The 27,832-nt window shown below is 34.7% G+C and overlaps 1 protein-coding gene across 2 annotated transcripts; it reads right to left on the reverse strand.

Annotated features, from left to right (window-relative positions):
* Positions 1 to 462: 462 nt before the first annotated feature.
* LOC128227655 (OTU domain-containing protein 7B-like) lies at positions 463 to 27,832 on the reverse strand. Of its 2 annotated transcripts, XM_052938393.1 has the most exons (11): positions 27,714 to 27,832; positions 25,384 to 25,528; positions 18,434 to 18,774; positions 15,540 to 15,909; positions 13,858 to 14,082; positions 11,910 to 12,008; positions 8,365 to 8,492; positions 7,137 to 7,282; positions 6,556 to 6,774; positions 5,650 to 5,744; positions 463 to 5,057 (listed from the first exon to the last, which is right to left on the reverse strand). In XM_052938393.1, the coding sequence occupies exons 2-11, from the start codon at positions 25,469 to 25,471 to the stop codon at positions 3,907 to 3,909; spliced, it is 2,862 nt and encodes a 953-aa protein (XP_052794353.1). In that variant the 5' UTR covers positions 25,472 to 25,528; positions 27,714 to 27,832; the 3' UTR covers positions 463 to 3,906. The 2 variants fall into 2 exon arrangements, with proteins under 2 accessions (XP_052794353.1, XP_052794354.1); XM_052938394.1 differs by lacking the exons at positions 25,384 to 25,528; positions 27,714 to 27,832 and adding an exon at positions 21,492 to 21,749.

Raw genomic sequence — 27,832 nt, forward strand, 5'->3', positions numbered from 1 at the left:
CCTAACAAAAGTTATTCAGCTTCATAGGTAAGATTGACGCAGGCCGCTTGGCAGCTCGCCAAAACAACAATGTACAATGTTCAAATTCCAAGGTTTCACTATGTAAAAACTGAGTTCAAAACATTATAATTGTATAACAGTTCAGAAATTGGTATGCAGCAGTGAAGATTTGGAAACTTTTCTGTAACTGAGTGAATTTCTTTGTTTGTAATCAATGCAGTTTGTTTTATTTTCGCTTAGGATTAAAATGATTTGTTGCGAACACATCAAATTTAAAACCCAGGGAAACATTCAATTTAACCTAACATTGATGATTTAATATTGGCATTGTAAATTTTAAACCTCGTAAAATTTACTGAATTTCAGGAAATCATTAAAAAAGGGTCATGGCGAAATGAAAATGACCAACAGCATTGTAAAGAATGTCGGTTGAACTTCAATACAAAAAACAAGTGCCATGAGGCCAGCAGTATGAACTTTAATCATATATTTTGCATAAGAAAATGAAGACATAACACAATAACAAGTAGTCAAAAAATAAATAACAATCATTTGGTTTATGAACTCATCACAATAAATGCAGTCTCCACGATAAACCATTTGTCCAAAGCCAGGGACAAGTAAAATTGCCAAAGGGCATGTTGAAAATTCAGTCAGCATGGCAGAAGGGACAAGTCAAACTAAAGATTTGGTGCAGGCAGACAAAAAATCAAATAAAAATAAGGTAATATGTTACAATGGCGAATGCTTTGAACCTAAATCAAAGAAAATTTACACATTTTTTAAAACCAATAACAATTGTCACGCCAACCTTATCGATTAATTGGACGTCTGTTTTTATGTTCAAGAACAAAAAAACAACATACCTATAGTCAATAGGTCTTGTTAAAATAGTTTTGGAATTTTTATTTTATTTTAACAATGTGTTTGGGCAAGTGCGAGTTGCTCTGTGCAGGTTCATTTAAACAGCTTTAATGGGCAACATTATGTAAGATATTATCGTGAAGACTGTAAATGGAATAAAACTCCAGGACAAACATTGAATATAGCATATTATTTGAAAGACAATCTTTGATGTTGAAATCCACTATATAACCGGTACAAAATATTATGTAAGTCGTCTGATCTGCAGGTTTGTTTCACTTTCAATTGCTTGCATAAAGTTTGTATGGCACAAGACAGTTGAGTGTGATGTATCTTTATTCTATCAACAAGAAGTAATCATAGTTTAACTGTCTTAGGAATATAAATTTCTTTTACTATAAACATATTTAATATTTCTTATAAAAAAAAGCACATAAATTTGCCTGCAAACATTCTATTTCATTTGCGTAGTTTTGCGGAGTAGAATTACCAATGCACTCTAGGTACATGTACCTGCATCAAATGGAACCAAAAAAACACATTTAATACAGAAATTTGTCTGAGTCTCCATATTTTATGGTCAATCTTAGATTATTTAAGACAGAAACTTTACAGGTGTGAAATAAAATATCATCGTGCTTACTCATTTCAATAGTAATACTTAAAAGAAATTGATATTATAACAAATGGCTTGAATAATTGACTACCAACTCTGATCTATATCCGGTATATCTAATTGACTGCCACTTGAATGCTCCCAAGAAAATGCTAAATACAATGTTGGACAATTCAAATAGCACAAAAAGCATGCAATAAGACATGATGCACTCATACATGCCATATCAACCCCGAGAGAATCCCCCTGACATTTAATCCATCCCTATGTCACCCTGCAGAGGATGAATATACCCATTTAAAAAAAAATTGTTTGTGTCATTCTATAGGTAAAATGTAGACTAGATTGCTTGGTACAATACACTTTCTAACAACATATATACTTAATACAGTGCTTTTCACTTAAAAAGAAACACTAGTATAAATATGGCATGTATGTGCACCATCTATAAAGTTAAATATACACTCAAAAATAACACTTGCACACACTCACATAATCTGAGGTAAATTAAGAAAAAGGCATATTGCGTCTGTTCCTGGAAATTGTCAAAAAAGGTAGTGCTATCCATTCCTTCATCAACCCATTTAGTCTATTTAAATCGCAATTCCATGCTTTCAATTTCAACTGCTACACTGCTTCAGTATAATTTCGGGAATTTCCAGGAATATAAAGCACATTGATAGTTTAATACAAAATGATATCTGACTGCAGCTTTGTCTAAGTTACAAACATTAAATGAATTAGACTTCACAATTTACTTAACACATAACAAATGAGTTTGCTATGAAACTAAAATAATATATACAGAGGATAAATGTTTGTATCAGTGTAAAATATATATAATCACCCAGTTGCACCAAATGCTATATTTCACAGCAATGAGTGAAATGTTTACTTATGGTGTTAACAAGTTGAGAATTATTGCAATGCTACAAACAATTTTTCGTTTTTTTTATTATACTCTATAACAGATAAAATATGACATTAGTAGTTTCTTTATATAAGCGCACCAAATTGTATGTAAACATTAAGTCATTTCAGAAATGACGTTATTAAAATTGTCAGCCCTGTACGCGCGAAGATTTGATTAAGACATAAGACCGAGCTAACTGTTGAAACAATGAAATTATAAATTAACATTTACACTGTTTGACAAATCCATAAACAACAGGAAAGCATATAATAAAATTATGTAACAAATAAAAACAGGGAGAATGCTATCATTCACATACTGCAAACATTTAACAGTTGACAATAAATATTGTTTTGGAACCATTTCAATATGTATATATAAATGGTGAAGTCAAAATTTGTATATGTAAAACCATACAATTATGCGATACCTCTATTTAAATTATGATATGTAATGATTAAAGCTCCTTTTTAAATAAATCACAGTCAAATATTACACTGAAGGATGAATTGGATAAACTTCAACAAATTTGTGTTTAGAACAACTGTTTTCTTGAAACATTTTTTAGACATTAAAAGCAATATAAGAACTATGAAAAAAAACAAGAAAGCTGTGCCCTCTATACACACGGAGTTCTGAACAAAAGCACAATTAGGCTCCTCTCCTATAATGTTGATCAAGTGGCATAGTTGATAACTTTTTGAACAGGAGTAATGGGTTTTGTTCCAAGTGGGCTTATCAGTACTGGTAAAATGTGTACCAAGTTTTATGTGAATATCTCGCAAGTATTTCTGATTCAAGGCCAGGATTGAATTTTTTTCACAACAGCACATGATCAAGGGCCGTAACTCACGCATTTATCACCATGGTTACAGGAATGGCTTGACATGTGTGTATTGTCATTAGCAATACAAATTTACAGTCTCATGTAGATATCATAACCGTTTTTGAGTGATAATAGGCTTGAAGTTTTTACTAAACATTTTTTCTGACAACAAAGGGTCATAACTTAACACTTATCAGAATCAGAATTTAGGGTCTTGCTACACATGTGGGCATTGCTATTGGTCACATGTTAACATAGTTTAATGTGAATATTTAGGGTGGTTTTAGAGTCATGGCCAAGTCTAAAAGTTATATCACAATACCCAAATGTTTTTCTTCACGAAACAGACAAACAAAATAATTTCACTTAACACCGAAACAATTTGTTACCACTATTTTTTTATTATTTTTTTATGGACATATTATATTCAAAGCTAAAATCGTAGAAAAACTGACAACTGACAAAACTGGAAAGGAAGAAAAACTTCAAAATAATTAAAACACCTTTTAGCTTTAATGCGAATAACTTTCTAGATATATTTCAATTTGTAAGATAATACTAACAATCTCTAAATGACTATTATCAGACTAGACCAATAGCAGGTTGGCCAAGTTTAAAAAATTATATATTTCTTTTGAAACAAAATACTTTCAATGATGACCAGTTGCTAGTGATAAAGCAATGTGATCACAATCTTATTAAATCTTTTTGCATTTCCTTATAACAAGAAGAACAATAATTGTCGTATTTTTCATTTCCAAAGAAAGTACATGAAGTGTTTCGACATTTTCTACCACCAGGAACTGTAGAAGATACCACATTGGAACTCACTGGTCTACTAACCACAGGTTTTATGGGAACTTTTTCTACTTGTTGATGAGGGGGTAGTTTTGGGTACACCACGTTGTCATAGTCTGGGGAAGGAGTCCGTGTCTGTGGCCTTTGCTTTTGTTGAGCCATGCTGGAGTTCTGTCCCTTGCCTTGGGAATTCAGATCAGCTAGCGGCTTTTGGTTCAAATTTTGGGAATCCCGTCCATTGTTGTAATTTCTTTCATTTTTGTCATTATTCATGTCATAAAACTTTGATTTACCAATCTTAGTCCCATCCATAGTGTCATGATGTTTATCCCTAGAGCGTCCATGTTTTTCTTTCTCGTGATCTATCTGCAATTTCTTCTGATCAGCGTAACATTTAGAACACAGATAGCTCGTATCAGCTGATCCATATAGATTACAGCCACTGGTGATACATTGCACCCTGTGTGGTACCACAGGACCACCGTCTCGCGGTTTTATCCGGTTAGCAGCTACATCAGCCTTATAGCGTTCCTCAGCATCATACAGGTAATTATCCACCATTTTCTGGTGTGTTTCGCTCCTTTTCAAGGCAAGCTTACAGCACCATATAGATTGTTGTTCGTTATCAGCAAGGGCAGAGATAGTCAATGGAATACGAGAATTTTGTGAACTAGAGTTTCGTAAACTTCCCTTTTTCTCTTCTTTATTACCTTTTCCCAGATTTTTCAATTTCTTTCCAACACTTTTACCAAAACTGCCAAACTGTTTTGAGACAGAATTTCCCTTTTTATCTTTCTTTTTTCCTCTATCGTCATCAGAATCGTACGACCCACTGGAGTATTTATCACTATTGTTCTCCCCATAGCTCCCACAAATTGGCAGCTTTTCAACGTCCATGTATTTCTTAAGCAGATTGATCTTCTGCTCGTCCGGCATCATGAACTGGCCATCATTCTTCTCCCAGTTGTAGAACGAGCCAGGATCTATGGCAAAGTGTAGAGGTAGGATCTTCAGTTCAGAACTTACAACAGGAATGGCAACTGAAATAGCAGGAATGTTAATGTTAATTAATCTACATTAACATCTAATACCGATTATTTCTTTCATAATAAGTCAAGTCAAGTAAATGTTATATATAACATATTCAATTCACTTTTTTTAGGGCGGTCTGCCCCTTTTTTAATCGCCCTGCCCTCTTTAAACTAGGTAATACCTTTTCACAATTGCTCTATTATTGCCTTCTATTCTGTTAGTGCCCTTTTTATTATCAAAATCACCACCAATAATTGACCGCCCTGTCATCCACTTTCATAATTGAGACATATTGCGTAATACTCGTGATAGTAGTGCCACCTTCCTATGCCCACCCCAATCTGCTGCTATGCGGATCAAGCTGCTTGCCATTTCAAAACTCTACCCAGCCCTTTTTAAATGCAGCTGGAGCTCTTTATTAGAACATTGCCAATATACAAAGCTATAATAGATGGCATTTAATGACAATGTAAATTGAAGTGAAATATAACTAGCTTTTAAATTAGCAGTGATCTTCGTTCTTGTAATAAAAATTCAACTGAAGGTCTCAACAATGGTTAGAATAGATATCAAAGTATCTACTACAGTCTGAGCACTGACCAGGAAGACTTGATCTATCCTCCTCCCCTTGTATGTTGTCCATTGGCACCAGGGCAGAGAAGTGAGCCGCATCATACGTCAACAACAGCGGCGATCTGTAATAGGGCTTCTTGTTAACAGAAAACCAGATGACGAAATTCTACAAGCTACATGAACATTCTTCTGCTACAACTTCAAAAGAGTCTTCATTTTTTGAAAAATAAATTATTTTTTTCCACTCAAGAGAACCTAAAAACTTAGGCAAGCAGATGCAAATGTCTGTCAGTTTTTATCCATGTGCCTATTTCTCAAAAACTATTTAGAATTAACTTTTTTTTAATTTGTTTTTTACTATTTACTGAATTAACCTGTCTGTTAATAACAAAATAATAAGTTTTATTTAACAAATCAGTATAAAGTGAGAATTTTGCTAAACAACACTGAAGCCTGTTAAGCAAAAGAAGTTTCAAGAAATTGGGGCCAGATGTTCATGCAGAATGACTTTACAATAATAAAAGCCAATTTATGGGACTTACTACAAATGTGAGTATTGTCACTGGTCATTTGTGTATGAAGTTTCATGTTAATAAGAAACAGTTAAAAACTTTTGTATTCTGTCATCAAAATGACTCTAGCAATTATATTAAAATAGCTCAAATTCTATGTATTACAAAAATTAAAAATAAACATGTTAAAAATGTGAAAGGCCCAACCTAGGTATTCATTCCTAAAAAACCAACTTACCAGATTAGTCACATCAGTATCATAGTGTTTTCATAAGGATTTTATGACCAATGAACATGAGCAATACAGGGCCTATCTATGCAAGCACAAAGTGGCCAAAAACTATGCAGGTAGCCTAAAGAAGGATTTTTAAAAAGACCGATGAGTAAACACTTGCACATGTATCCCTTACTGGACACTAACCTATGGCACTGTGTGGCCTCACACTCCAGGGGCAGGTAAATCCCGCCAAACGGGATGGGGGCCATAGCCTCGCCACTGGCGTCCCGAAGGATTGTGTCCGCCACCACGATGATTGGCCGCTGGATAACGTGGGCAAGCACAAACACATGGAACTCCTCCAGGCTTTCATACACTACAGGCGAGTCAGAGTCAGCATCCTTGTCCAAGGTCTTATCAGAGCTGCATTTACATGTAGGTGAAAACGGTTCATTTACACTTTACAAAGAGTCAATGAACTCGGTTAAACAATGATAAAAAGTTCCTATATAAAAAGTTGTGCCATCTTGTGTTATATATGAATTTACAAAATTTGCACAAATGCTACCAGACTATATCATCCCCTAACAGCCTACCAGGATTTGTCTACAAAAACAACGACATCACAATCCATTGCAAGTGACTACGTAACTATATAAAGATTAATTAACAGACAAGATTTTTCAGTTCAAGAAAGAAATTCAACACTTATTTCTACACAACAATGCTACTGTATAAGCTCTAATGCCTCTTCAACCATATTACCATATTGCCAGCTACAATACCTGGATGATGATGATGTGATGAGGCTATCACAGCAGCTGTTGTTGCGGGGAATGACCCCGGGGAGGGCGCGGGGCGTTGTGGAAGCCAGCCGTAGAACGTTGTCCCACTCTGCCTTCCACTCAGACTCTGAGAATATCAGGCCAGCCTGAAACACCATAATAAACATGTATTAAGTATAATCCACACATGTATTAATAAGGTATAATATACATATATGTAAGGTATAATCTACACATGTATATGTACATATGTATCAGGTATAATCAAACCTAAGGTATAATCAAACCTAAGGTATAATCTACACATGTTCATGTACATATGTATCAGGTATAATCAAACCTAAGGTATAATCAAACCTAAGGTATAATCTACACATGTACATGTACATATGTATCAGGTATAATCAAACCTAAGGTATAATCTACACATGTACATGTACATATGTATCAGGTATAATCAAACCTAAGGTATAATCAAACCTAAGGTATAATCTACACATGTACATGTACATATGTATCAGGTATAATCAAACCTAAGGTATAATCTACACATGTACATGTATTTATGGCATAATCCACACATGTACAAAATAATTATGTTAAAGTATAATCAACACATGTACATGCACATATGTCATATACATGTACACATGTATAGGTTTCACTTATGGTTTTCTTTTCATTGACCAATTAGTAAATGCTATAAAGGAAATAAATAAATGTACTGCACATACACATTCCTTAAATCAAATCTAGTTTCGATCTTCCTAGTCAACAAACGCATTCAATATTTCACAGTCATTTAAAAAAAAATCCTGGATGCAGATTTTAACATTATTGGACAAGTTTCTGTAACATATTTTCAAGTACTTTAAACAAATATATACTAATTTTAGCATTTAATCTGTAGTATAATTTAATACAAAGTGTATATTGAGTCAGAATGAGTTTAAACCTGATTAGAAATCAATCAATATCAAGCCTCCAGGTATAGGTATTATAAATTATGGGGTAAGTAGGTGACCTGATATGCCCGGCGCAGATTTCCTTTGCCCTGTTTAAGCCCAGATCGGGTCACCTACTAACCCTGTTACTTATAAAACCAGAATTTTCTGGTGATCCATTTCATTCTAAATTGTCAATCCTTGATACTTATACGAATGCTACTGGTATTTATATAATTTCTTCGAGAATACTGGAAACCCGTGAAATCTGGCTGGTAACTTACCTGTTTGTTAGTCTGAGTCTGCTGTAGTCGCCAACGCCGGTAGAGGGCGTTACTGTAGAACTTCTTTGTCAGAGTATCATACAGGGCCTTACGCAGCATCAACTGACGGTCATGTATACCCCACATAGCTAAAAACATGGCAGTGAAAATCATTAAAAATTCAAATCATTTCCTTTTGACCTTAATAAAGTATTCTCGAAATAACATATCATCCTCTTATTTTTCTTATTTTATAATATTCTTATAACAAGATCACACCAAGCTGATCCCTCCATTTAAGCTACAAGACCCACAAATATGTGAATTTTGGATGACACATGACCATCTATTATTTTGGTACATTTGAAAGGGTTTTGTTTGAAGATAAGAAACTGTAAAAATTAGGCAGACAAGAGCGGTCACAGACAGCTATATCCCCCGCCTCATGGGGCATTTTTTGTAACGAAAGCCAATCAATGGCAAGGGTAGTTTCTCAGGAACATAAGAAATGCGTAAAATTAAGAAAGGGCAATAACTCTTTCAAATACGGTCAAATTGCAAAAGCCTGACAATATGCCCTGCATCACTTTATAGTCTTCAACGTAAGTTGAGTTGAGAAGAAACCAATTTTAAATGTAAATTAAGCAAAGGGCAATAACTCTTTCAAAATTGGTCAAATCAGGAAAGCCCGCCAATATGCCCTGCTTCACTTTATGATCATCAATCTGTGAAAGTTTGGTAGAAATCGCATGAAAAACGTAAGAGGAGTTTCGAAGAAACCAATTTGAAATGTAAAATAAGCAAAGGGCAATAACTCTTTAAAAAATGGTCAAATCAGGAAAGCCCAACAATATGCACTGCTTCACTTTATGATCATCAATCTGTGAAAGTTTGGTAGAAATCGCATGAAAAACGTAAGAGCAGTTGTGAAGAAACCAATTTTAAATGTAAAATAAGCAAAGGGCAATAACTCTTTCAAAAATTGGTCAAATCGGGAAAGCCCGACAATATGCGCTGCTTCACTTTATGATAATCAATCTGTGAAAGTTTGGTAGAAATCGCATGAAAAACGTAAGAGGAGATGCGAAGAAACCAATTTTATATGTAAAATAAGAAAAGTTTGGTAGAAACCGCATTTTCATGTCTGTTTTTAATTGGAATAAAGAGTAGGGATGGCAACGAGTACCTGAGTACTTGATCGAACGTCCGAGTACTCGAGTACCAAATCACTACTCGAGTACTCGGAAAAAAAAAAAAATCTATAAAAATCACCAAATACACGATTAACAGACAAAATATCAGATCTGGTTAGTTGCCAAGAGGACAATTTACGGTCCCTCTAATCCCCACTGTGTACACAATTGACCTCAATCAATTAGTTGACAGTTGTTATGATAGTTGCAAACTGTCAACAAAGGACCCCTATTTCAAATTAACACTGATGTCAATTAGCGAAGTTTTGATAGCGGTACTTTCACCTACACAATTCGACCGTTACGAGAATTGATTTTTTAATGGGCGCATTTTAACTATTTTTGCAATGATTATCACAATTGATTGGTTGATATTAAATCAAGAATTATGAATATTAATGAGGTAAACAACAATTACACAGTACGAAAAACTATAATTTAAAAAAAAAAAAATTTTGTAGAGTAAACAACTCAACAACTGAACTTCGTATTGAATATTTTTATGGATGCTATTAATTTTTTGTCATTGTAATTCTGATTGTTGTTCATTTCTGCAGTGCATTCTTGTATAAAATGAAACGAATAAGACAAATTAAAAGCCTGAAACAACATTTGTTTCCTTTTTATATCATTTTTTGTTAAAATAGTAAAAATACGTAATGAAAGTTTACTTTAAAGGTGAAAATGACCAATAATAAGACCAACGCACAATATACGTCATTAACAATACATGTATACACAATCTTGTCTTTGCGAACACATATTCAATTTTTCCGAGTAATCGAGTACCCGAGTACTCGAGTACTCGATCGAACGACCGTCCGAGTACTCGAGTATTAATTTTACTACTCGTTGCCATCCCTATTAAAGAGCAGAAATTTACACTGTATGTTTAATGCAGTTTTGGTCATTTATTTGACATATAAGTAGTCAGCAAAGATACGCTTTTGAATAATACAAACACTTAAATGGGCCACCAGGTATCAAAATTTTACATTATATTTAATTGAGCTATCAGATAACTAGCTTATTTTTTGGTCAGATTCCTTATTTCTTTTTCTGAATTAAAGCTGGCCATGGGGCATAGCTACAAAATCACTTAAGCTAGAGTGATTGGCCTTTTTGCAAATTTCAATTGTTAACATGTTGGTTTAATTCTATCGGAATATCTTAAATAATCATTCATTTATGATCTCAAGATAAAGTATGTGCACAATTATGCTTAGAAAGACAACAACAAGGCTATGACAATACCTCCACATCAGGGCTTCTAAAAACCGGCAATTTGCCGGTCTGGACCGATTTTGACCAAGCCAGACCGATTTCAGTTTCAAAAAGTGTAAAAAAAATCGGTCCAAGATTTTTTCATTTTTTTTATAATTTCGGTCCAAAACAACTATTTAAACAAACAGTAAAAGTTGTAGAAATTGTAATACACAAAATTAATATTCATAGGTCATTCACACATTCGAAACAACCCCCAATAGGTCATAAAAGTGTCTTAGTTACCATTACCATCACACCAATGTGACCGGCTGCTTTTTCCGCTACGCTGATCACTCTATAGCCTATCTGTTAATTAGCAGACGCTTGCAATCGGTCCAATCACGTGTATTGGTAGGTCGCAGAAGACACAATTAAACAAAGCATATGTTAATTATGTGCTTGCAGCTATCTTGATTAGTGTTAAAATTGGTCCATGTCAATATGCTATGTCGTCGTCGATCATTACATGATATATCCGTTTGTTGATTACAAAACTGTTAAATTTAAATTGTAATAAAGAACCATTGCTGGTTAAAAATGGTTTTAAAGACAAATGCATTTGTCATTGTTAATCCGCGAAAGCATTAAAAATCCGAAATAACTAACCTAGCCATATATCAACAGTGTCACGCTTGATTAACTACATAGTCTGAAAGCTGAGTGCGCCGCTTGTCATTTTAATTCGCAAAAATGAAAAAATCGTTGTTGATATCACACTTATTGCTAGAAGCCCCGATTATAAATCTAGATATATAATATTATTCAAGATTATCAATTGAATGTTGACCCACAGTAGAAGCATTAAGCAAATAAATCATAATAATGTTACAATTTTTGTCGTCTGACCGCTTCCCACCGGCCACAGTTAATTAAGATCGCAGTCGTTCTTGTTAGAAACGCCGCAGAACTCGATGAGAATCTCTTTTGAAGAATTAAGCTTATATCACCGACTATCTGAATCGGCTATGCTGGCTCTAGAGCCCTCTTACGAATTGCCACATCGATTGAGGTTCTAAACTTTTAGAAGCCCTGCTCCACATTTTTGGTTATTCTGTCTTTATTAACAGTGTTTTCAAATCTGAGATTCCATCAGGTTTAATCATTTACCAAGTGACGCAGCATGCAGAAGACAGTTGCCGTCGCCGCTAGTTGCCATGGGCCACATGCGCTGACACACCCCTAACTCCGCCCACCAGTTCAGGCGACCTGCAGGAAAAAAACAACAGTTATGTCATCATTAAGAGAATTAAAGTCATAAGAAGTATATGTTTACAAAATGCAACCAATATATATATACATACTTGGCTAGTGCCTTATTCCAGAAAGTGCCTAAAATTTCACACACCTAATACATTCATTTTACAACAACAAAAAATCCTGTTTGGTGAGCTCAAATACCCACTCTTAAAGTGGGGTCTCTAACAGAAAAATAGCCTGGGGTCTGTTAGAGTATGAGGGATTCAAGCCCCTTTTAAAATTGTTTCTGAAGCCATTTTATTATATTCATTTCAAGGTGCTTCCTACTGTTTTTGATGAAATCCTCCATTCCCAAAACACTCTTTACAACTGCACAATAGTCTGAAGTTAAAAGCTCTCAAGCCTGATTCCAGAATAAATCTGAAGTTCAGAAACCCTAAAAAAGCATCCAAATAGTTGTGCATTCTGCATTAAAATGACAGGTGTTGCAAAGTAATTTCCTTTGCTAAGTATGAACACTTAAGAGCAATTTGTATCAAACTAAGACAATGTGTGATAAACACCCAGAATAGTTTGGTGGAAATTAAATGCTTAAAAACAGTTAAATGCATAGTTATTCTTAAACAACTTGCACAATTGCCCAGAATTACACACATGCCTAGTAGCCATATTGGAAAGTTTTGTTTGTCTAATTTATCAAAATTAACTCACTTATAACACAGGTGTTGTTTCAAATTTAAAGGCTGTTTTCAGCATCTTATGTACCGTAGTTCACCTTAGAGTTCAGACATCTTAAAATAATTAAATTTTTTTGTGTCCGAATTCATATAAAATTACCATTTTTACATTTTATCTATGTCCGATATAAAAACAAAACCTGCCCTTTTTCGTGTTTTTGCGTATGACTACTTTTAATTTATCCGTAGTTATCAATGGTTATTTATTATGCCTATCAGTGTAAATCGTCCATCAAGTTAATAAAAATCCCAAACAACACGAGTTTACACATGCATTGAAATGAATAAACACCTTCTATCAGCTTCAGATCAAAAGGTCACATCGTGTGACGTTACATAACTCAAAGTTATACCCTCAAGGGATTTTTATGCGATGAATGTTTCTGCGTGGTGTTTTTTTATTGTAAACTCAGTAAATTGCACTTCTAACTTTAATTCATCACGTTAATTGTTACCTGTATCATTGAATGTTTTGACTTTTATTGTTCTATTGATGGTTTCAATCAGTATAACTGTACTATTATTGCTTCAGAGAGTCTATAAATGTGGTACAAACATGTCATGTCTTGTTTTCTTAATCCTCTGATTGCCCTTGTTGTTTCTTAAATCTCTAATAAATATTTCACACTTCCTCTTTCTACAGGCAATAAATCGTTTAGGATGGTTAGTAACCAATTGAGTTGTAGTGATGTTGATGGGTACGGTAATCTAGCCAGGCAAATACATTGTAATGATAAAGATCAATAATTGTCTGTGAAACTTGTTTAGGTTAACTGTGAAAGTTATGACTGATGACCTTTGGGTGTCCGCAAATTAGGTACGCAAAATAAATTTTTCAAAAATAATTATGGAACTCCAAGGCGAATTACGGTGTATCCACTTTTGCTCAGAGATATTTGTATTGAATACATAGAATGAAAGGTGGTTTAAAACATCATGTGCGTGAAGTGATTGAATTTAACACAAGCCCAAATCAACCTCTGGTTGTAAAAAAATCTGAGTATTGTTTTATGTTTATATATGAGGGCTTGCGGGTAACAATCATATAATGACATGAACATTGTTTCAAAAAAAATGATTTCAATGGCGTGAGTGGTATGGCAAGAGTGGAAAACCCATACCAGCCTGCTCCAGGGAGACGAGGGTGGATATCTCGATAAGGTCCTTCTCCAGGAACTCCCGTAAGTCGTCGTTATACCCAGAGATGTCCGGCAGTGTGAATGTCTGAACATACATGTGGTCATGGCAATCCTCGCTGATGTCATGTAAAACATTCTTCCTCTCCTGATCAACGAGAAAAGAATTCTCGGAAATCTTTGATATGCCTCGCTTGAGAATTTTTGGTGCTGAAAATAATACAGTAATATAAATTTATGTGCTTTATGTGGATCTGTAGATTTTGTCATATCAATGTTTTATTGTTAATGCTGAAATACAGGCTTCAAAATCTCCAGGTACAGTTACAAGCATAATCCCACATGCCAAAATTCTGGATTTTATACAGCAGGGTCAAGCACTAATCTTAGAATTTCGGCATTTTGTTTCGTTTCAAAGTTTGACAAATGTAATCAGATTAAAACAAGAGCTGTCACAGTATGTGACGAATGCCCCCGAATGTGACATTGACCTACGAACAAGGTCAGTACATGAAAAGTTGATCTTGCCTTTACGTGTCAAATACATATGGCAAGTTATTTTAAATTGCCTCTGAACATAAAAAAATACCACCCATACTTGACAACCTACACTGTTATGTCCTTATATTCAGAATTCCCTTGTGAATAAACACTTAGTCTTTCACCTTAGAGGTAGGGACACGGGTCTTGCACGCGACACGTTGTCTTCGTATGTGGAACACATGTAGCAAGTGATTTTAAAATCTGTCCATACAAGGGAAAGTAACAGCCCTGACACGACAACCTATACTCTATGTCCTTATATGCAGCACTCCATTGTAAATAAACTCTAAGTGTGACCTTGACCTTTGAGGTAGGGACACGGGTTTTGCACGCGACACGTCGTCTTGATATGTGGAACACAATTGGCAATTTATTTTAAAATCTGTCCATACAAGAGAAAGTTACAGCCCGGACACGACAACCTATACTCTATGTCCTTATATGCAGCACTCCATTGTAAATAAACACTAAGTGTGACCTTGACCTTTGAGGAAGGGACACAGGTCTTGCACACGACACGTCGTCTTGGTATGTGGAACACATTTGGCAAGTTATTTTAAAATCTGTCCATACAAGGGAAAGTTACAGCCCGGACACGACAACCTGTACTCTATGTCCTTATATGCAGCACTCCATTGTGAATAAACACTAAGTGTGACCTTGACCTTTGAGGTAGGGACACGGGTCTTGCACGCGACACGTCGTCTTGGTATGTGGTACACATGTGGCAAGTTATTTTAAAATCTGTCCATACAAGAGAAAGTTACAGCCCGGACACGACAACCTATACTCTATGTCCTTATATGCAGCACTCCATTGTGAATAAACACTAAGTGTGACCTTGACCTTTGAGGTAGGGACACGAGTCTTGCACGCCACACGTCGTCTTGGTATGTGGAACACATGTGGCAAGTTATTTTAAAATCTGTCCATACAAGGGAAAGTTACAGAACCGGACGGATGGACGGACGGACGGTGCGATTTTAATATGCCCACCTTCGGGGGCATAAAAAAATGTTTTAATATGAAAATAACATTCAAAGAAAAACAGGTGCATGTTATTCCAACTTCACAAAGCTACTTCAGTAAGCTGAAACTGTCAATAGTTAGTTTAGTGTACTTACAACAATTGCCAGAAGGCATCTTAGGAGGAGATAACCTTTCATCCTGTTGTTTGCTCTCCCTGTGCAGTTCTCCCTGGGTGGGGCTGGGTCCCCTGCTGCCACTCTCCCCTGGGGCCTGCAGTCCCTCCTGGCTCCCAACTACAAACCCTGCCTTCACAACATGGGTGTTGTCACTCCTGCCTAGGTTTCCAGAGTTGGGCCGCATGGGGACGGGGTAGGACTGGGACTTTGGCAGGGGGTCAATTTGAGTGTGCCCCTGAGGCTGGGAGGATGGGCGGACAGGGGCCTGATAGATGGCAGGGGGCGGCCTTATACTTGCGCTTCCTGCTTGGGCAGCTTGCCTCTCCACCACTGGCCTTGGGCGCTCTACCTGAAAACCATACAGCACATACATGTATATCACTCATACCTTAACACAAGTTGATACTATTTTGCACTGGTAAATTAAGAGGATTTAGCAGCCACAAAATTTCAATTAGGAACGCTTTTATCTTAGATCTAGTTCATTTTCTAGACATGAATTTAATGGGAAATACCTCTTAAAATGTGCAATTATACTGGTTTATCTTAATTTTATTTGTTTCAATTTCAGTAATTACCTGCAAATATAAACCGGCAGATAAAACAAATTCTTTCTAACAAGATAATTACAATGCTGATAACAACAGAAAACTAGGTGTATTTGGCATAAAACACAACGGGCAACAAGAATGATGGGTGGTGACCTGTACTCTTGTGACAAGTACCCATGTAATAGTGTTTTAGCCAGGTTTTAAGAAGGGCAGGCTGCTACAGAAGAGGGATTGGGTGCTAAGGAAGAAAACATTAACAATAAGAACTTAACAGAAAATGCTAGGGATTGTGCTCAATTGAAGTGATATAAGGTTTCAAGAGCCAAATATGTAAAGTTTGCATACATTTATAATGATATAAGTTTAATTCAAACATAAAATATAATACAAAGAAATATTTGACAGTCATTTAGCATTTCATTCTATAAAGGCAGAAGTGTGCCCATGGTGGTCTCCATGAAGGCAGAACGGTGCTACCAAAATGGACAGGGTGCAGCACCCTTCCATAACTCTTTAGCTTAAAACCCTAATGTAACCTGTTACCCCTAATGTAACCTGTTACACTTAAACATCTAGACAACTAAGCAAGGCAAGCGTCCATCAAGTATAGTAGTACGTTTGATAAAAAAAAGTAGGGATGCAAACGAATGGCAAAAGTGATATTAGAATATTTGATCATTCTTTCAATCGAATATTCGAATACCAAAATTAACCTTTTAGAATTGTAGTAAACTATTATCTACTGTAGTAATAATCAGGGCCCTGTTACCCTTCTCTGTTGTATCCAGTACACGCGACGGACACTTATTGTTGCACAATTTAGCCTATGAATTTCCCCATTTTTCGGAATATATCCCATGAAAAAGTGATACATTTTAAACAAAAAAACGAATTATTTCAATTCCTGTGTGTTCATATTTGTAAATAATGCAAAATAAGATCTGGGATTTTCGTATTTTCCCGGGTAAATGACAATATGCTCCAACATGTGACTTCCAGCCTTGTTCTGGGATTGATGTTTACGTAATATATTTATAGAAAACGACACCATGGCCAAGCGTCGATTTTGACTTATGTATTGTACATCAATACAGGACATTATCCTTAAACGCTAAACCATACAGTGATGTTTCAAAGCAAGAGCCTTATATCGAAACAAGGAAAACAGTTTAAAGCACATAACTAGCACATGTCCTATGTATCATCAATGCGATTTGAGCAACATCGCCAAGCTTGATTAGCAGTGAAGACAACACATCCGATCTCTTAAACCCTTAATTGACATGGTCATTTAAATGTACCCAAAATAATTGGAATGTGTTTAATGTTACTTTTTCAACAGCCAGTAAATGCAAAATAACAGGGACTGTTTATAGTTACCGACCATATATCCGATATGACGCGTGACTAAAGCGTCATCAAGTTCACACCTCTGGCATAAGGGGCCACTCGTTGTAAAAACAAGACAAACGAAAAACACAGTTGTAGTCAAACAGTTTATTAATTTCAACAAAAACATTGAATATTCGAATACTGATTTTGACATTCGATTACCAAATGTTCGATCGAATATTCGAACAATCATTTGCATCCCTACAAAAAAGGGATTCAATAATGTTGTACTTTTATTCCTATTCAAAGACATTAAGTAGGATATTGTCTACCTGTTAACCTGAACCACACTGTTTGCTTTAAAATTATATTTCAATAAAAACTGCAAACTGTTTTCAATTTTTAAAACTGAACAACTTAATTGTCAAATGAGCCTAGTCTAGTACTATAAACATTTTCCAATGAAATTTGATATAATCATAAATAAAAATTCAATATCACAAATGATACAAAATAACATTCTTGTTTAATTCCATTTATTGATCAGAAACATTTTCAATTTATACTAGATGAAGAAAGTTGTTTTTCCAATGATTGCAGCAGACATTCTAGTGATTTCTATCACTGAAACAACTAATTTCATCTAGTCAATAAGCCATGCACAGTTTAGGGTTATAGCTAGAGAGCTATGGAAGCATGCTGCACCCTGATTTATTTTCATTGCACCCTTCTGCCCTTATATTTCTTTTCTTGTTTAATATAATGTATAATGATAATAAACTCATACAAAATTGACACATTTGGCATTTTTGATACCTAATATTACTTGAATTAAGCACAATTCGTAACACTTTCTGTCAAATTCATGATGTTCAAATTCTTCACAGCCTGACCTTAAATACCCTTTTCTCCCTCAGCACATTTTTTGCATTACCCTGTATTTTTTAAACCCTGGTTAAAACCCTAGATCATGCAGCTATATATAATTACCTGTATGGGTATGACAATCTCTTTTGGAGCGTTGTTCACAGGGAACTTAGGCACATGTTGCTGAGGTAGAAAAGCAGGATAAATATCTCCGGCCGCCGGCCCCATCCCTGACATAGCCGTCCCCAGACCGTCTGATATACGGTAGCTGGTGGGGCGGGGGTACATGGCCTGCTGTGCTGGAAGCCGCACAGTGGTTGCCACAGGAATCGGGTGGCGGGGTGTGATGCCATGGGGCTGGTACTGGATCCCTGCGCTGGGCACAGCCCCACCTGGCTGATATCCACCACTGGATTTTGTCTTTTTGTACATCGTGTGGGCTGTTTCAACGTTCCAGTTACTCCCTAGGGAAGGATATGATTACAGTATTATAGATGACTTATAATATAGACCTCAAATACTCGAGATACTTGAGAAATTGAATTCAGTAATGTTGCAACATTTTTATATGTATTAATTAACTTTTCTACAAAATGTTTTGTCCTGAGCTTGTCTTCTAAATTTTAAATATACAGTTAAAAAGGACAAATGCTATTAATACAAGAGCTGTCGTAAGACAGCGTGCTCGACTACGCCGCTTTGACTTAGAAGTGAATACAATAATGATGTAATATGTGCCTGTCAAAAGCTGTCAAAAGCAATAAAACAATCAAATTAAAAAATGAACAAGAATCACAATGTGACAAAACCAGGTTTTTAATGATTGGCAGAAGAGATTCAGTTTCAACCGCTTTCTTCTATTTTTGTAACATGCAGTGAACTTGATTCTAAGGGCCCCAAACACAATCCCATGGAAATACTTTTCCTACATATCAAGTTTGGTCACAGTATGTCAACCATAATTGAAACAGTGTTTTTATTTTTAGTAACAGTGACCTTGACCCAAGGGGCCCAAAAGGCAATCCATGAAAGCACTGCATAAAAGTACCAAGTTTGGTCAAACAATTTTAACCCTTACTTGAGTTATTCAGTACTAACCATATTTCTATTTATAGCAATAGTGACCTTGACCTAGACAATAACTCTTGGGCCCAAAACACAATCTCAGGAAAGGTCTCTATAAACTCTTCCTATATACCACGTCTGGTCACAATATGTAGACCCTTACTTAAGTTATTCAATACCAACCCTTTTACTTGTTTTCCCATAATGAAAATGTGGTTAAGAATACAAAAAAATGTGCCTTTCAAAAGAAATTAAAAAAAAAATTAAAAAAAAAAAATCATTCAAGGGCCATAATTTTTATTTAGGGTTAAAATGGATTTATGTTCCTTGTTGTATGATGGTCGTCAATAATTCTGCAAAGTATTAAGGGCATTGAATGAAGGGTATAAAAGTTTTTTTATTAAAATCCAAACTTGCACTAAAACTTTAACCTTCCCTAAAATTTCAACCTAAGTCAATCAGGGGCTATAACTTGTATTAAGGATAATATGGAGTTATGTAACCTCATCGTGTGATGGTCCTTAACAATTATGTGAAGTATTAAGTCAATTGAATGAAGGGTATAGAAGTTATTAATAAATATCCAAACCTGCCCTAAAACTTTAACCTAAGTTCCATAGTCAATCAGGGGCCATAATTTGTATATAGGATAATATGGAGTTATCTAACCTCATTGTGTGATGGCCCTGAACCACGGTGTGAAGTATTAAGTCAATTAAATGAAGGGTTTTGGACTTATGTGTAAATCCGAACTTGCCCTAAAACTTTAACCTGCCCTAAAACTTTAACCTAAGTCAATCAGGGGCCATTACTTTAAGGATAATATGGAGTTATGAACGCCGACGCTGGGGCAAGTAGGATAGCCCTCCTTATTCTTCAAATAATCAAGCTAAAAATGAAGATTGGAACTACATGACAACTTAAAAGTGTGAATCAATCAGATAATTAACTCTTTCCAAAAGCTAATTTTGTTGCGCTTATTAGCCGAACATATGGCCCTGGTATATTTTGGACACAGTTATATAGCAATTGAGATTATTGAATATTTTCAATAAAATGCCAATATGTATAAATATGTCCTATTAAACATGCAGGACTCATGTCTTTTTGAGAACTTTGTGCGCTTAAAAAGAACCCCATCTTTCACCATTCAGCAACTTTTAAAAATCCGCTAAATTCAAGTAAAAAATATGAAACACTGCTGCATCATAGCTGTATACAAACCCTGTTATGTAAATTATTAAAATGGTTCACTGAAAACGTGACTTGGATTTGTCAATACAAAACTTTCGACAGAAATGAATTTCATCCCACTAGCTGTCTTTGTAAATATAGGGTACATTTTCCAAATCTTGAATGATGTGAGTAGGTGCTCGAAAATGGCAGCCGAAGGAATGCTATAAATAAATAAATTTCTTTTTTTTAGAGTTTCGAGTGAAGGTTATCATTGTGTATGGTGCAGAATCAGAAAATAGATCCACGCAAAGATCTTTGGTGACTAATAAGGCATGCACGTTTACAAGGACATTTTCGTTTTTTTTTGTGTTGAAAATTACATTAGACTTTTTGATGAAGCTTCAAATTCATAAGTATGATATCAATATCTCATAATCTGTATTTAATACTACTCTGATTTACTCAGCGAAATTGTGTTGCAGTAATTTCAATAAATTTAGTTGTCTTTCGAAAAACATTTTGTATGTTAACTCAGACATGTTTGTTTCATTCAGAAGATATAAATAACAATCAAGTATGTGTTGAAAGTTAATAAATTCCAAAGAATCAGCTGAAATAGGAGTGGGATAGCTATAAATTATATGTTTTTGAAAGTTTGGCACTCTATTTTTATAGCATATGAGTCTCAATTGCCAACCAAATAGCCGAACTTGAATATAAAATTGTTCAATCAGACATTATCATGGCATTTTCTAGGTAGAGACAGTCTGCCGAGAAATTTTAAAAAAGTCGAACAGAATAATATAAGTTGTATAACAATTTTCTTCATTTCTTTTGTTTTATTTTTCAATTATTTAATGTAAAACTCTGCCAATATACTGCTCTGTGGGTAAATGTCGTAATTAGAAATGAAAGTATGAGAAACAAGTTAAACACTCACCATATAACACAAATCCAACCTCAGTTATTTTTCAATTCCATTTTTTATTGCCACTTGAGTCACCTTAAAGCTAATTAAATGATATTCCCACTGATTGTTTCAATGTAAACATGTTTACCACATTACTCCATACAATTTTACAAAAAGGAGAAAACTAACCACTGTACATAACAAAAGGTGAGTCAGTCAACAATTTCTTGGCAAGCAGGAGTTATAATTATGTTCAAAACACCAGATCTCCCGATTTATATATATTTCTCACTTATTAGCAGCATCTATCATGTCTATGTATCATGCAATCCCTATACAAGTTATGTTTAATCAATGTTTCTGAACTTAAAGCTATTTTTGGGTTTGGTTCAATAAACTTCAAAGTTGACCTCTCGGTTCAACGATCTTAATAAATGATAATTACAGAAGAAATAAGTTATTCCCTATCTTTAATGTCCGCACAAGAACAAACAATAGTCATTTAAAAACAGAAAAAAATCTCCTTATCAAATAATTTTTATATAAATATTGCATAAAAATCCCTATAAACAGTATTCTAATTATTCTTTCTATTTTAAGTATTTTGTAATTCACAGCCTATTATTTATATTAATGTTAAGTACTATGATCTTTCAACAAAATCACATCACGCTTGTCCACAATAGACAATTAAACTTCCCATAAATATAAAGCTATGTGCTGAACAGTCAGGTCTGCCATAGTAAACAAATCTTATTGAAAAGATAGATGGCTGATTTTTGCCATGTGATGAATTAGTTATTAGTGTTTTCACTCATGTTTCCGCTAATAGGATCACTGAGGACGGATACTGCATGATTTAATCATTCAGAAAGCCTTCGACAATATCAAATGCCAAATTTCCATGAATTCATTAATTGGTTTTATTAAGTGGGTTATTTAGAAGTTCACTTATATGCTCTAGCTAATATAGAAGCAATAACTACAATAACTAAAAAGTTCTTTATTTTTGTTTTATTCAACATGAAAACTAAAATATTTGGCATAAACTTGGCATAGCTTTTACCTACGGTTGTCTTGAATATTGCATGAAGAATGTTTTGCTTTTTCATATATATTCAATAGCACTGATAGATGTTTATTTAAATATAAAACTTACTTTCATTGGGGGAACAGATAAGATTGTCAGAAATCATTACAGAAAAACGGCTACAATAACTTAATGTTCAGTGTTTTTAGTGTTGTTGTTGTTTTCGGCCATTTTGTTAACGATAACAAAGACTTCTGAATGTATTTATAAATGAACTCAAAGATGAAAATTGGCAAAAACTAACCGAAAGCATAGACTGAGAGGAAAGAAGAAAAACAACTCCCAGGTTGAATCGATGATCGATTTTGACCAAATACAATTCATTGTTGCCGATTTCTGTCTCAACAAATCAGTTTTCGATTTATTATAATCGATCATCAGAACACCACTTTTATCGAAGACTTTCTATAAATGTGTGAATTACCTCTAGCAACGTGATTATGTAACAAGAAAAAGCTAGTGTTTTTTTTAGATTTCTAAATGATGAAGTCGGCTGGCAAGGTGCTGACTTATTGTTGTAGAAGATAAAAAATAAATGCCTACTTTCTTAATGTTAGTGCATCTGAAGGCAGTCGCTTCATCGTTGCTTGACACAACAAAATAACATAAAAATAAATTAAAAGTAATCTTGAAACAGCTGAATTATCTGCTTGGGTTTTACTAATTTAAAAAACAACAACACTTATATTAATCAGCACTCAGAATTCTGTGCATCATTATCTATTCATTTGTTTTCCTATGCTAGGAGTAAAGAACTGGCCTGTAGTGTACAGGTAAACCTCAGGTAACAGATGGTCAGCTGTCACTGACTGCCTCACAAATGTCTCAGAACAACCCACAAGAAGAAGGATATATATATATATATGTAAATGCTACAAGTGTATACAGTTACATTAATTTACTAGTAGGTAGAAATAATCAAATAAATAAACGCCCTTATTTAGGGCCTTTTTACCAGTTATTGGGAAGACACCCTCGTCCTTTTTGTGAGGGATAAATCATGTTTTTTTAGTTTTGAGAAAAAAAATGAAACATTAAGGAACAATGAAGTAAGATATCATTAAAGCAGTAAATATATCAGTCAAAAACATCATTTATGATTGTGAGATTTTCAATTAATTTTTTTTTTTTTTAATTGGGAATTTGAGAGGCTTTTTTTGGTGAAACAACCAGGGTCTCTCCTTTGAAGAAGTCAGGTATTGGCTAAGGCAAGAGGGTTGAAATGCCCTTTCATTTGAAAATAATATATCAAGTAACAAATAACCTGACATTAGCTCCATTACATTTAAACACCAAGGTTGCTATAAATTGAACAGTAAAGAATGCTAATTAAAAAATGAATATGTAACAGCTGGATGGTTCTTCTTGATATAAATTAAACTAATCATTTCTATGACAACAATTTTGTACATAAGCACAGTTTGTTATGAACCCTTCGCATGTCTGCCCAGTTAGCTCAATCGGTAGAGCATTGGACTGTGAATCGGACAAGCTGGGTTCGATTACCGGGCGGAGCAGGTCACTTCTGTTGTGATTGGTTATGATATCCTTTCTACGACCATTCGCAGTGGTACCACTGCCCCTGGCATGTACAGAGGTTGTCAGTTCCTTGCAGAGGTGAAGGCACCTATTACTGGTTAACCTCCCAGGATAGGTTTGCAGTGGTTGAACTGTCACTCTGGGACCCTTCAATGTGCTAACCCTGGGACCCAGAGTATAAACTACTAACACCACCAACCCTTCGCATATCTTAACTGGTTACCGTTATGAAAAGTTTGTTATTATACACCTATAATGCCATAAGGCCACACCAAATTGATGTTTTGTTCCGCGAATTAACAAATTTATCGCCAACCAGTTTTTTGTGGTAATAAGCACTGTTGAAAGGTGAAATATAACAAATTATAAATTTTGCTTGGTAAAAACGGATGAATAAATAGTAGGTATTTGAACATTTTCCATTGTCCAATATTTATTCAGTTCAAGATTATATTCAAATGGATAAAAGGATAATTATATATAAACATTCTTTATTCTTTTTATGATTGTAATTTTTAAAAAAAAATTGCACTTCGCTCACTTCAGTTTAATGAAAACTGACAAAATTGTATTTGATTTTCACTCACTTGCTCCAATTTTTGCATTTCATTACGAGTCCATTTTTACTTTTTTGAGTATTTCGCTTTTTCTTGTGAGTTTTGTTACTCGTGACCCTTTTAAGATAATGCGTTTTGTTGATTTTAATTGCGTATTAACGCATATACGCACCTTATCTGTAACTCTGTACATGTTCTTCTACTGTTACAATTAATAAATAAGGTTCCAGTGTTCAATCATTATAGAAAATTGATTGGTTGGGCTTGAAATCTGCAACAATCGATTGAATTTGGTTATAATCAATCATCACTTCAACCAGCAAGTTGTTTCCTTATTTCCTCTCGTTATTGGTGTTAGGGTGATTTCTGCAAATTTTCTCCTTTGAGTTCATTTATACATTATAGGAAGTGTTCAGTTTTCATCTTTAACAATATGGCCGTAAGCAACAACAACATCACTAAATAACTTCATACGCATAACATAAGCATTAGTTAAGGGTCGCGGGTTATTGTACAAGAATAAAACTAAGATTAGGGTATTGTCAAAGACCGATTGCACTATCGATAATCGGTAATAACTTGATTGAAACCTATTATCAATAGTCAAACTGGAACCGATTCCCAACAATTAAGTTATTGAATATATCAATGGTTAACTATACACAAAATAAATCTTTTGAAAAATAACTGATATGATTTAAAATATCAGGCAATATTGCTCAAGAGAGATACTTACGCTCAAGGTAGTCCCTGGCCTTGGCCTTATTAAGGCCTGTATATTTGATGAGACGTTCTATCGCCTCCAGCTGCTGAAAGCTGCTCATGGCTTGCTCTTAATGCGATACAATTCCCATTAGTTTGTTTTGCTTGGATTTTTGGCACTGAAAATTATTTATAAAATAAAACTCAACAATTGTCACCATAAACAATAATCTATAGACTGGGATTTTTTTGTGACTGAATTCACTAGAATACTTTTGAAATAGGGCATATCATTAGCCCTTGTAAAGAAAAGTATTCTAAAAACCTTAATTAGCGGTGTATTATTCTCTAATCAGAATGCCTTTGCAATTGCAGATGAATTTCAAAGATTAGTGACTCATCAATACTTAGTAAGAGCATGGACCTATAAACCATGGATTGGCAACTCTCATCTGTGTTAATGCGATAATCTCAAACTCACGCGTGCAGCGGGATTTCATTCCGAGATCTTACCGTGTGGTCAATTTCGAGACGTCCGACATCGGCCGAATATATACATGTAGGAAAAACATTAATTAAAATTGACTCAAATGCGCGGTACTTTCATTTGAGTTGATAATAGTCCAATTGAATCTGATTAATATCACAGTTATTAATCATAATTAAATCTATAACGAACAAGGCATTATTAGCAGAGTTGGCGGGAATAACCGAAGATCGCCGTTAATCACCAATCAGAGATTCGGCGGAATTTTTCGATATTTGCCGAGCGCGCGCTTAGGATTGTGGGTAAATTATTATTTCTTATCCTTTCACCGATATGGGGCAGTTGCCAGTCAATGGTTTATAGGTCCGTGGTAAGAGGCCAACCAAAATATTGCTTAAAGATCATAGTGACAGCACATTCACAGTAAATGAGATCAACATTTGGAAGAGTTGCAACCAATACCATCAAACACAAATCAAAGAGTCTCTAACCAAACCATTTTCACTCACATGGGACAATTCAGATTTGGTGGACAACTTGAATACACTGCAACCTATTTTTTGAAAACACTGCAACCTATTTTCTCCATCTAGATTTGAGTGATTTTTATATTTTGGTCATATGTTGGATTCCTCACAAAGGCTTTTTGAAGTGAAATAATGCTACACAGTTACACATCTGAAAAATGTTGTCAAGAAACAAGATTATTTATTCAAAGTTGGGTATATGACAGCAAAACATCAATGATATGACAATGCTTCAGAAAACAAACATGTAGGTTTAAAACTTATCATTTAATAACATTTGTTAACCAAGTTATTACAACATTATATTAATCACTCTCGTTTTATGATATTACGAGTGTGGTCTTGTGTAGTTCTGGCTTCCATAACTTTAATGTTGATACTTATTTTTTTGATGTTTACAACACATTACAAGTTATGGCGTAACCCCCATAGTAAAGTCAACCAGAATCAATTGAGTGTGATGATGCAATGCAATCACATGACCATGATGACGTCGATGGATTCTATTTATAGTATCGGATTCACATTGTTCATTTAGTTGAATCCAATTGCAGTAAGGCTGAGAATACCTTTTGATAAGTAAAAACAATTGATTTATTCCAAATTTGTAATTAGTTATATACTAATTATTCAAAATAGAAAAAATAACAGCAAAATAAACACTACATTTGTGAGGTCAAATGTAGGTCACATGGTTATTTTCTGAAAATCTTGATGTCACGTAATTAAATTTGAACACAACTTTGACCTAGTTAAGGAATGCTTATAATCGGATTTATTAAAATGATAAATTAACTATCTATAAAGCGTTTTTTGGTTTTGAAAATGTGTTTGTGAACTACATTTTACTTTATTTACCTTAGGATATAGTTATTTTGTGTGTACAATGCATACAAGTGAAATAACAGCGTGACATAAAAATGTCACGAATTCTGGTAGGGTTTGGATACGGCGTTCTCTTAAGCTAACACGTCCAAAAAGGTAATATATAACGTGTTCGCTGAAGTCCTTTTGCTAGGTCTTGTGTTGTTGGTGGAACCGGAGTACATGAGGAAACCCACTTGTCTAAATTAGGTGACCACAAACCAAACACACAATCCGTATAATTTTTGATTGGTATGACAATGCTTCTGTTTGTCTCGGAGATATTGGTTCTCATACAAATCATTTTCAATTCAATACACCTGTTGCCTTAGAAACATGAACGCCTGTAAGTAGAAATGCACACTATCTTTCACCACCTAAAAAGGTGGGTGGAGTTGGTTCAACCGATAAACTTATGCATTTAAATGAAGGACATATATTCAAAAGTTCAGGTAAACTGTAAAAGGTGTGAAAATAGTCCAATACCAATTCAACATGCTTGCGGTCACTTCCTCATACTGGAAATTTAGAAGAAAAATATAAATATCAGCGCAAACTTTATTTTGACAGCCATTAATTTTCACAACGCGCATGCGCAAAATTAC

The sequence above is a fragment of the Mya arenaria genome, chromosome 3, assembly GCF_026914265.1.
Source record: "Mya arenaria isolate MELC-2E11 chromosome 3, ASM2691426v1".
Lineage (NCBI taxonomy): Eukaryota > Metazoa > Mollusca > Bivalvia > Myida > Myidae > Mya > Mya arenaria.

What these genes read in the sequence shown, in the direction of transcription:
- LOC128227655 (XM_052938393.1), bottom strand. Translation starts at nt 25,471, where the DNA reads ATGAGCAGCTTTCAGCAGCTGGAGGCGATAGAACGTCTCATCAAATAT. An exon ending in GAGGCCACACAGTGCCATAG is followed by an intron (nt 5,745 to 6,555) that starts GTTAGTGTCCAG and finishes GCCCTATTACAG; the next exon opens with ATCGCCGCTGTTGTTGACGT. An exon ending in GGATAGATCAAGTCTTCCTG is followed by an intron (nt 5,058 to 5,649) that starts GTCAGTGCTCAG and finishes CTGCTATTTCAG; the next exon opens with TTGCCATTCCTGTTGTAAGT.